The 10826-nt window shown below is 57.9% G+C and overlaps 1 protein-coding gene across 3 annotated transcripts; it reads left to right on the top strand.

The window, feature by feature from the left end:
- Positions 1 to 1020: 1020 nt before the first annotated feature.
- Positions 1021 to 10525, top strand: LOC720011 (TBC1 domain family member 3B-like). 3 transcript variants are annotated; one of them, XM_077972617.1, is made up of 14 exons: positions 1021 to 1092; positions 1255 to 1337; positions 2628 to 2667; positions 3155 to 3235; positions 3688 to 3795; positions 4129 to 4238; positions 5487 to 5535; positions 6061 to 6181; positions 6859 to 6953; positions 7350 to 7415; positions 7882 to 7981; positions 8340 to 8492; positions 9471 to 9833; positions 10020 to 10525. In XM_077972617.1, the coding sequence occupies exons 1-14, from the start codon at positions 1021 to 1023 to the stop codon at positions 10265 to 10267; spliced, it is 1689 nt and encodes a 562-aa protein (XP_077828743.1). In that variant the 3' UTR covers positions 10268 to 10525. The 3 variants fall into 3 exon arrangements, with proteins under 3 accessions (XP_077828743.1, XP_077828742.1, XP_077828745.1); XM_077972616.1 differs by having other exon boundaries at positions 2445 to 2667; XM_077972619.1 differs by lacking the exon at positions 7350 to 7415.
- The last annotated feature ends 301 nt before the right edge of the window (positions 10526 to 10826 follow it).

Below are 10826 nucleotides of genomic sequence, written 5' to 3'. Positions count from 1 at the left end.
AGATCCACTGTGGGTCGGGGGAATAGAAGGGTCCTCAGAATACTTCTGTGCCCTAAGCTGGGTCCTGATGGTGGCTGTGGGCCTCACTGAACACACATGGTCCCTTGTCCTGGGGAACCTTCTGTCCTTGGGTAGCTGTGGAAAATGAAGGAGCCCTGGAGGGCTGGCTGGGGGGAGACTATCTTCTCTTCTGTTCAAAGGGGTCCGGGCACTGGGGTTCTCTCCACATATTTCTTGCTCTGTCTGGTCCTTTCGAGGCCTCGCCCTCCTTTTGCCCCAAGTGTTCCCAGGAGGGATGGTCCATCCAGGTGTTCTCTGGGAGCAAGGACCCACTGTCCTTCCTCAGCGACCTGGGAAAATGAAGCCCCCTCCTGTAGGGACAGCTCAGAATGGTGGAGTCCAGTCCCTCCCCGAGTGAGGGGTTCCCCTAGCACAATAGATCATTTTCATCCCCCAGACCGAACACCCTCCTGCTCAACTGGCATTATTCCTAAAGTGGCTTCTCTGTTCAGACTGAAGGGCCACGGGAGCCAAAGTGATGAGCGGAGAAGAACAGAGCAGTCAGGAGAGATCTTGTTCCCTGTAGGAAACTGGACATCTCTGTGGTCCCTGAGCATCCCAGGAGGCCGATTGTACAGAGACCTCTGGTCACTGACCTCAGTCTCCCTCCACATCCCTGGAATAGCCCATCATGGGCCCTTCACCCTTGGCAGGTGGACACTATTCAACCTGCTGGGGCAGGTGTGTCCCCATTTCATGGCAATTGGGGATGACGGGATTCTCTGTCCAGGTCCCACTGTCCTCAAGTGCTTGGGATGATGCCCACCCCTGCTTGGGACTGGGGACTCCAGAGACTCCTGCAGGTGTGGGACACTAGGTCTGGCACCTTTTTAACTGGGGAAGGTGATGGAGTCTGGGTTACACGGCCAGCCAGCATCTGGGAGCCTGGTGGGAACGGTTCAGGTGTTCTCCGAAGGTCTCAAGTACAATGTAACTTTTAGATGATTTTTGTCTCACAGGATGGTAATCATAGAGGATGCAGATAGTTTGCGGGCACAGGAGCGAGAGAATATCATCATGAACTATGAGAAGGTACAGGTCGGTCTGCTCCTTGGAGGGAGGCCTCTTCCAGTGCGCCCTGGTCAAAGGGTCCTGGGCTCCCTAGGAGCACAGAGTGGGCACGGGTGGCCACTACCTCCAGGCCCTTGCACCCTTTGCCCTGGACCCCTCACCAAGCGTCCCTCTGGGTTACAGGGACACCGAGCTGGGCTGCTAAAGGACATGGGGCCTGAGCCTGTTGGAATCTACAACAACATTGATCGCTTTGGGATTGTGCAGTGAGTCCTCTGTGCTCCCCTCACCCCTGAAGCACCTGTCTCAGCTCAGGGATGGGTTTGCTTTCAGAAAGGCCTTTCTGAGGCAGGACTGCCTCGCCAGGTCAGGCCAACCTCCTTTCCAGGGTCAGAACTCCTCCCTGACTCCCCTGCAGGTCCAGCCCGAGGTTGCTGTTAGGCCAGAGGTGCGGGGCCCATCTAGGGAGCGGGTGGGAATGGAGACTGGGCTAGGTCAGGCCCCTGGGCTCTCAGCAGCTCTGTCCCCAAGTCAGCACAAGAGGAGCGGGGCAGCCTGAGGGTCTGGCCATGTCTACTTGGAAACAACCCCAGTGAAATCCAAGGGTTCTGGCTACAGGGTGAGGGGACGCCTGGCCTAGCCTCAGGGCTGTTGTCCAGCAGGTCTCTGAGGGCCCACCTGCCCCTGTCCTCCCTCATTTCCCTAGAGATACAGCCCTCACTGTCCCTATGGGGAAGGGGGAAAGGCATGGGAACGATGGGAGCGGTGGCCCTAGGAGAATGGGGGAGGAGATGGGCAGGGCCCCGTTCTGGGTATTTCATGGTGAGGTCAGGGAGGCAGCAGGGCTTGTGGCTAGAGACCCTGGGTCTGGTGCTGGGAAAGGACCTGGGGCCATGTAAGAGGAGCCCAGCCAGGAGTCCATCCCTTAGGGTTCTTAGGATGGAGAGACAGAGGATGCCGGGGGAGGTAGGGTGGGAGGGAGCTGATGAGTTGTGCCACTTCTGAAACGCAGGGTGTGTGGGTCAGGTGCAGGGAGAGGCAGGTGGAAACTGGGAGTCAGAACCTGCAAGGGCCTTGGGGCTATTAAGTGGGATGGGGCCCTGGTACACCAGGAGTACACCGGGCAGTTCTCAGGGCAGGCTCCCTTGACCCTGGTGGTGTGATGTGGTCACTCCCTGAGGGACTCCTGTGAGGGCCCAGTTGCCCACTCTGGGTGGCCCCCATCCCATCTCAGGGCTGACCTTTCTCAGCTCCAGCAGAAAGCACCACCTCCAGTCCAGGACGGGCAGCCCCATTGTGCAGCCTGACCACCCCCCACGCCAGGAGCCCCAGTAACCCCGGCCAGGCTGGCCCCGCACTCCTTCTTCTCCCAGGTCCTGCCCCTCCTGGGAGTCAGCCCCACAGGAAGGCCCTTGTCCTCCCTTCCCTGTGTCTTTTCCTGGACTGAGCGCTGAGCTGGATAGGGATATAGCCTGTCCTTTCTGGGGGTTGGGTCCCAGTCTCGGGGAGCTCCAGGCCCTGTGCAGGTCCTCAGTTCTGCCTGGGTTGTCTTACAGTGAGACAGAGCTGCCTCCTGCCACTGCTCGGGAGGTGAAGGTAAGAGCCTGATGCATGGGGAGGGGCAGAACCAGGAATGTGGGGACTGGGCAGGTGGTCGGTGAGGCAGAGGAGGCAGCTGGCCTGGGTGGTGGCGGGTGAGGGCAACACGATGTCCCTGAGAGGGGCAGCACTCCCTGCTGGAACTGACCCCAGGTTGCTGTAACTTTGACAGCTTGATAAGATTCCAAAGTGAGAACCACAGTTGTGGCTTGGGGGTGGCTGCCCGCCTGTGTCAGGACCCCACCTAGAGGCTGGGACCTGACCTAAGACTGGTGTGTCTGTGGCCTGAGGATGGCACGTCCCGGGGTGCCAAAGCCAGCCCACTGGCGCTCATTTGCTCAAAGGCTCTCAACCCTTAGGGTCTGCCCTTCCCTGGCTCCCTCCAGCTGGGTCCACCAGGGTTCCAGAGCCCAAGACGCAGCATCCACGGGCGGCTCTGGGAAGCCTGGCAGCTCCCCTAACTCCAACATTCCTCATTTGACAGCAAATGCGGCGGGAGATAACACGAAAGAGCAAGTGGATGGAAATGCTGGGACAGTGGGAGACATATAAGAACAGTAAAAAGGTAATGTGTGGAGGGAGAGGCCCTGGGAACCACTCTCTGCAGAGACAGGGGACGGGCACCCATGACTGTGGCCTGGCACCGTCAGCCTCTCAGAGGGTGGGTGGCACACTGTCCTCACCCAGAAGACTGCAGGCCTGGTCGGTGGTTTGCCTGCCTATTCGTGCAAGCGTCACCTTGCTGGGAGGGAATCTGAATCTAGCGCTGGGACCACCCGGAGCTCAAGGCTAGGGATGCCCTGGTGACCCAAAGGAAGGAAAATGTTCAGATCAGAGTTCCGACTCTGAGTGCCCATCCACTCTTTCAATCCTGGGAAGGGAGACTGTGTCCCAGCTTAATGTCACCTCTAATGAGGAATCATGGGGCCAAAACCAACCATTTCCAGAATCCTCGGGCTGTGGTCCTCACTGGGGTCGCCCCGTGGCCTGTGACATCAGATTGTTTTCTGCCCACAGCTGATAGATCGAGTATATAAGGGCATTCCCATGAACATCCGGGGCCAAGTGTGGTCAGTCCTGCTGAACATACAGGAAGTCAAGTCGAAAAACCCCAGAACATACAAGGTACGCTCAGCCGGAGCACAACAAACAGGACAGGCCGTGTCAGGGGCCCAGGTCTCCAGCTGGAGGGAGCGAGCATCAAGCCCAGGCTGGGGGGTGGGTGGGATGGTCAGATGCACATCCTGGGCACGGACGGTGACATAGTCACCACAGACAAACTCAGCTCTGGTGACCCTCCCCGGCTTCAGTAACAAGCCAAAAAGCAGCTTTGTGCACAAGGAAACCTTCCTGCTTTCCTTCCTTCCCGGAGTGCTGACTGTGCGCTGACTGCCATTTGGGGCCGGGAGTCTTCCATCCGTTCTGAGGCTGCTTCCTCCTCTTGGTCCTGCCCTACAGGTCATGAAGGAGAAGGGCAAGAGGTCATCTGAACACATCCACCAGATCGATGTGGACTTGAGCAGGACATTAAGGACTCACATCTTCTTCAGGGATCGATACGGAACCAAGTAAGCCTATGGGAGCCACAGGGTCTCATCAGAGATGGAGTGAAGGAAAGGGATGGGGGCTTCCCCGGAGAAGAGGCCAGGGTCACCTAGGGGGGATGACAGAGCTGCCAAGACCTCCCCTGACCCAGGGAGCAGCCGGCACCATGAACTGAGCACCTGGTTCCAAGCCCTGGGCCAGACTGGAACATGTGGGGCCAGAACCCAGGAGGATCCTGAGGAGACAGAAGGCAGCAAACAAAATCATGCACAATGGTGAAAGGTGCTCTCCCGGACCCACGGGGACCCATGGTAGGACTCACGGGAGGGTGGCAGGATGGAGGGCCCATGAGCCTCTCCAGGCAACACTGACAGCACCAAATGCTGGGGCAATTAGGGGTCCTGGAAACTGTCATCCTGGTCTGCTGGGAACATGACATGGCACAGCCACTTTGGCAGCCAGTTTGGCAGTGACTCACAAAGCTCAATGCACTTCAACCACATGTCCCCAAAGTATCACAAATATTGAACCCACTGATTTGAAAACTGATGTGCACATGAAACCTGCATGCCACGTCCACTGCTTGCTTCATCGTCACTCACACAAGGAGCCTTCGGGGACAGTCTTCAACATGGGAACGGGGAGAGCAAGGCTGGTCCTCCCTTTAAACGGAAGCCACAGTGAGAAAAGGGAATGAGCCAGTGATGCCCGCACAAACGTGGGTGGATCCTAGATGCATTTTGCTGAGGGAAAGAAGCCAGTCCCAATAAGCTACCACATAGGATTCCCATTCCTGGGCCATTCTGGAAAAGGCCAAACCATAGGGATTGAGAAGCAGTCTGGGTGGCCGGGGGCTGAGGGATCAGGGAGACGCCGGGAGCATAGGGGCCAACCGGGAGACTTGGAAGATGAAGGAGTCGCTTCAGGAGGGGCTGGAGCAGTCGCCAGGAGACTCTGCCCATTGGTTTAGAACCGTGGAGGAACTGTACACCCAAAGGCTGAACTGGCGTGTCTGCAAACTGAAAATAAATAAAGAAAATCATTCAGAGTGAAAAGGATCAGGCAAGTCACTGTACAACTGGGCTATCTGCGTGTCACAGATGTGGATTTTACTGAAACATTTCCTCAAAGTCAAAGGCCCTGAAGAGCTCACTGCTTATCTGGTGAATCATCTGAACCTAAAGTGGGATTTGTTGTTAGGCTTTGTGGACAAAGTGAAACTTACGGCATCTGCACAAAACAAACAAAAGCCTCATTTCTCTGTTTCCTAGGCAGCGGGAACTATTCTACATCCTCCTGGCATATTCGGAGTATAACCCGGTGAGTATTCCCGGCAGTGACGTTCCCGGGCAGTATTTCCCTGTTCACAGGAGTGGGTGTCTGGTGGGGGTGTCGCTGCTTCTTTTAAAATTAGTATTTGTGACCCACCAGGATATAGGAGGTAGAACTCCAGCTCACTGCTGGCATAAACCTCTAAGTAAGGGGGTGGCCTCAAGGGGTCAAGCTGAGACACAAAGGAGTCGGGGCCTGGACTCCTGGTGTCACCTGGGTCTGACCACCACTTCTCAGAACAAGAAATGACGCCCTCCTCCTGGGGCTGCCCCAAAGCCCAGGAGCTTGGCAGGGTCGCATGCGGGATGGTGCCATCAGGAGACAGTTTGGACAAGGTGCTGAAGTGCCTGATGGACTTGGCTCTTGTCATGAAATGAATTTGCATCCTGAGGAAGCCTCTTCTTCAGAGGAAGCCTCCCCAGTCACCTCTGCCCTCTCCAATGACATGAGTCCTCCCAGGTGACCTCAGTCCTCCCAGGTGATGTCCTTCCACGGTGACTCTGGCTTTTGCAGGAGGTGGGCTACTGCAGGGATCTGAGCCACATCGCGGCCTTGTTCCTCCTGTATCTGCCTGAGGAGGATGCATTCTGGGCACTGGTGCAGCTGCTGGCCAGGGAGAGGCACTCCCTGCAGGGTAGGTGAACAGGTGCCCAAGAGACCTCATGCAGTCAGACCCAGGGACGGCCACCCTGGCCAGATGATCTCAGCTTTCAGCCAAGGCACCTTCCTTGGCCAGCTCCTTGGGAGTCTTTAGGATGTCTCTGCTGAGGGTCCCACAGGAGTCCGCGGCTGACCCCAAAGCCCAAGTCAGACACTTTTCATCCCCATCAGCGGAGGGCATCTCATCCTCCCCGTGGCCACCCTCTGTGTCCTGCTGCCACGCCCTCTGGATCTGATTGTGTAGCTGACTCTCCAATCCCTGAGAGTCCTGCTGTCCTTGGTGCCCATGAATGGGCCGACCAAGCCCAGGTGGCAGCATCTCCCCAACCCGTGTCCCCTGGTCTGACCTCACTTCCAGGAGACGACCAAGAGCCCAGCACCCACCCTGCTCTGGTTGCCATGTGGTGGCCTCAAGTCATGTTTGCCCTTTTTGCACCCTGGTCCAGGAGGCGTCCAGGGGAACCTCCAGCCAGGCTCCAGGGGATGTTCCTGCCCCACGTCCCCAGGGCAAAGGCTGCATGGTGGGTCACCAGATGGGAGGGTGAAAGGCCTTGAGGTTTGGGGGCCTCTCCAGCTGCCCAGCTCTTCCTGCTGATGGCTCCACATCTTGGGGGAAGGCTCTGATTTCTTGATGGGCTTGGGGCTTCTCAGGATTCCACAGCCCAAATGACGGGACAATCCAGGGCCTCCAAGACCATCAGGAGCATGTGGTCCCAACGTCACAACCCAAGACCAGGTGGCATCTGGTGAGTTTATGGCGTCTGGTGAGCAAGCTTGGGCTCTTCCCCAGAGACTCTGCCTCCCGTGGAGCTGGAGGAACGGGGACTGGAGCCCCTGGTGGGGCTGGTGACTGGATGAGTCCAACCAGGGCCTGACCTGGGACGTCGGGTTCTCCATGGGCTGGGAGTTGGATTCCTTTCCTGCCCTGGAGGAGACAGAGGCACAGGGATGGGGGCCCAGCTCCCGCAGAGCAGGGCAAAGGGCAGTGTGTCCACCGGGACTGTGGGAAGGGGCCGGTGTTGTGGGGAGCCCTGGACACCGCCCAGTGTTCTGCACTAGGGGAAGGGTCTTCAGAGGCCCTGGAAGAGGGAGGTTTTTAGGGCAGCCCAGGGGGCCCTGAGCACCTCTGTTCCTCCCATCAGGACAAGGAAGGTCTTTGCGTGCAGGATTCCTCCTTAGGCTGGCTTCTCCAGACGTTGAATGACGGGGTAAGAAGGCACAGGGAGACCCTGGCTCAGGGACCCTCCTTGCCCTGCAGTGCCCTGCTTCCCCAGCCGGGGGGTCTGGCTCAGCCACAGCCCACAGGAGGCTCCGCCCACAGGGGGGGCCTCACAGGACACCCAAACCAAACCCTCTGCCCAAGAGGGGTCATCCCAGGGCAATGACTGGAGCTCAGGACCTTATAGGCAGACTGGGCCAAGACCTGACTTGGGAGGGATCAGGGAAGCCTCAAGCCCTGGGCAAGCCCCTCTCTCCAGGAGCCACACCCCCACTCCAATGAGTGCCCCCCATGAGGAGCTGCAAGACCTTGTCTGACCCAGCTCCCTGGAGGGCTCAGGAAACCCTCATGGGGAAGGTCACTGACTCTGGGGACTGAAGCCCCAGTGGGCTCAGTTGTAGCCACCAGCCCCAGCCTGGAAGGGCTACAGTCTCCCACACCTGCTGTCCCCACAGTTCTCTCTTGGGCTCACCCTGCGCCTGTGGGACGTGTATTTGCTGGAAGGAGAACAGGTGTTGATGCCGATGACAAGCATTGCCTTTAAAGTTCAGAGGAGTAAGTCTACATGTGGCCAGTGGGGCCTGGGGAGCCCTGGGGTCAGACGCTGACTTACCCGAGGGCACCTTCCTCACACTGTCCTCATGATCCTCTGTTCTGGCCCAGAGGGAGGTCTGGCCAGGTGGGCTGGGCAAGGCACAGTGACACCGAGCCCGTCCCCCACATGACCCAGATGAATGTTGTGAGCACTTCCCTACCCACTTCCCCCAGCCACAGTCTCCTGTGCACATCCAAACCCCTGGGGTGGCCACAAAAGATTCCCGCATCGCCTAGTGGGAGACTGAAGTGGCCACAGGGTATCAGCTGTGCCCCCTCCCAGGGAACTCTCCTGACCTGGTGTCCACCCTGTCCCTAGAGCGCCTCATGAAGACATCCAGGTCTGGCCTGTGGGCACGGTTTCGGAACCTGTTCTTCCACACCTGGGAGTTGGATGATGACTCTGTGCTCAAGCATCTTAGGGCCTCTATGAAGAAACTAACAAGGAAGCAAGGGGACCTGCCACCCCCAGGTGGGCTCCAGTGCCGTGTCCCCCCCCAAGTCACCCTCTGGGGCAGTCAATAATAGGGGAGTGCCCGAGACCCGCAACCCTACTACCTGGGCCTTCCTCTTCACCTTTTCTTCCTCCTCTTCCTCCTGGACTCTAAGAAGGTACAGGAGGCCCGCCGATCCTCATGGCAGGCGCTCAGTGCATGTGTACTGGATGTGTTGTGCCCGCAGGAGGGCGATGTGGGCAAGACCTTCCAACAAGCCCCCTCCCACATTCCACAGTGTCTCTGTCTCCCCATCACAAGGCCATCAAGGGCACTAAAGAAGCCAGACCCATTTGTGGGAAACCCCGCCCCTCCCTGCAAGCACCCACAGCCTCAGAGAGCAGCAGAGGCCCCTCACTCCTGCACGCTCCTCCAAGGTTTCCAGGACAACAAGCCTTGAGCCAGGGAGACAAGGGAATCGGGTGTCCCTGACCCCAGAGCATTCAGGGAGAGGGCACAGGCTGCACCCCAGGCGAGAGCCAGAGCCAAGAATTCAGCCAGATGTGGGAACGGTCAGTCCTGGCATGGACTGGGCAGCCCAGGAAGGCAGAGGGTGACCCACATCCAGGTCCAATCACCCACTGTGGAGATGGGTCCCCATGTGAGGTGACAAGGGGCTGGGTGACATCCAAGTCCCCTCCCACCTGAGTTCTCACTGGGGGCTGTATCCCTGGCCCAACAGCCCTGGGACGAAGGTGTGTGGTAGGAATCCCCCAGCCAGTCCGAACCCTGGGAGCAGTCCTAGGAGCTACCTGTCATGCCCTGATAGCTTCCCCATGCCAGGCAGCACACACCCCTCCCTCTGGGATCAGCAGACTACAGGCGTGTCCTCAGTGTCAGACCACGGGGCCACACAGAGATCCTGAGGACTCCAGAGACCCAGGCAGGTGGGGCCTGGCCGGGAAAGGCCTACATGGGCTCAGTGGAGATGCTGACCACGTCTGTTTTTCTTTCAGCCAAACCCGAGCAAGGGTCCTCGGCACCGAGGCCTGTGCTGACTTCAAGTGGCAGAATGACCCTCTGCAAGGGGGACAGGCAGGCCCCTCCAGGCCCACCAGCCCGGTTCCAGCGGCCCATTTGGTTAGTTTCCCCACCATGGGCACCTCGTTCTTCCACATCTTGTCCTGGTGTGGCTGTCCGGGAAGACACCTACCCTGTGGGCACTCAGGATGTGCCCAGCCCGGTCCCGGCTCAGGGAAGACCTCAGGGTTCCTGGAGATTCCTGGAGTGGAACTCGATGCCCCGGCTCCCGACGGACCTGGATGTAGGGGGCCCTTGGTTCCCCCATTATGATTTCGAACAGAGCTGCTGGGTCCGTGTCCCTTCTGAATGTGTCCTGGACAGCCCCGGGACTGTGGGACAGGGCCAGCTCGAGAAGCCCACGGGGACCCTGACACCAAGCCCTGCCCAGGCCCATCAGGACTGAGGGAGGCCAGGAGGTATCCCACTACAACAGGGCACCCCGTCTACAGACAAGAGACTTGCACCCAATTTCTACAATGGCACCGTATCCCAGGAAGACCAGCTGGCCACCTGCTGGCAGGCGGAACATCCTGCGGAGGGGGTGAGATTGGCTTTCACTTCACTGAGCCACAATGTGGACGTGGACTTCCAGCCCTGCCCTGCACCCAGCACTGATTCCAACCAGGACAGCTCCTTAACAGCTAGGGACGAGCAGCAGTGCGCTCCCACCTCAGGGCCTTGCCTCTGTCACCTCTACTTGGAAAATTCTCATTTCCCTCCAGGGTTCTAGAAGCATCTGGGGCAGGGCTCATGGCTGGATAACTTCCCAAGACTTAACAACCCAAGCAAACTTCACGTCCTCGTTTTATTTTTTGTTAAACTTATGAAAATTGATTAAGAAAGTGTGCAGCTCGAAAGACCTTCACAGATGGAACACACCAGCCCCCAGATCACAAAGCCAACCATGCCCAGCCCCTCCCAGCACCCCCAGCCGTGTGACCAGCTTTCTGAATTCCCACAACACCGTGTGCCTGCCTTTGTATTTTCAACTCATAGATGATTAACCCCTTCATGTTTTAAAATAAATGTTTTGTGTTGAAATTAGTTTAGATATAAAAGATTGAAAAGGCACTACAGTGGCCTCCTACACCTTCCATCCAACTGCCCCTAATAATGACGTTTTGCAGTTCCATGGCACATAACAAATTTAGACTGGGTGTGGTGGCTCACAGCTGTCATCCCAGCAATTTGAGAGGTCGAGGCAGGACGTTCAGGTTCACTTGAGTCTAGAAGTCTGGGACCATCCTGGGAAACACAGGTGGACCCTGTCTCTAGAGAAAAGTCAAAGA

The sequence above is a fragment of the Macaca mulatta genome, chromosome 16 (assembly GCF_049350105.2).
Source record: "Macaca mulatta isolate MMU2019108-1 chromosome 16, T2T-MMU8v2.0, whole genome shotgun sequence".
NCBI classification, from domain to species: Eukaryota; Metazoa; Chordata; class Mammalia; order Primates; family Cercopithecidae; genus Macaca; species Macaca mulatta.
This window is presented reverse-complemented; position numbering and strand designations above follow the sequence as displayed.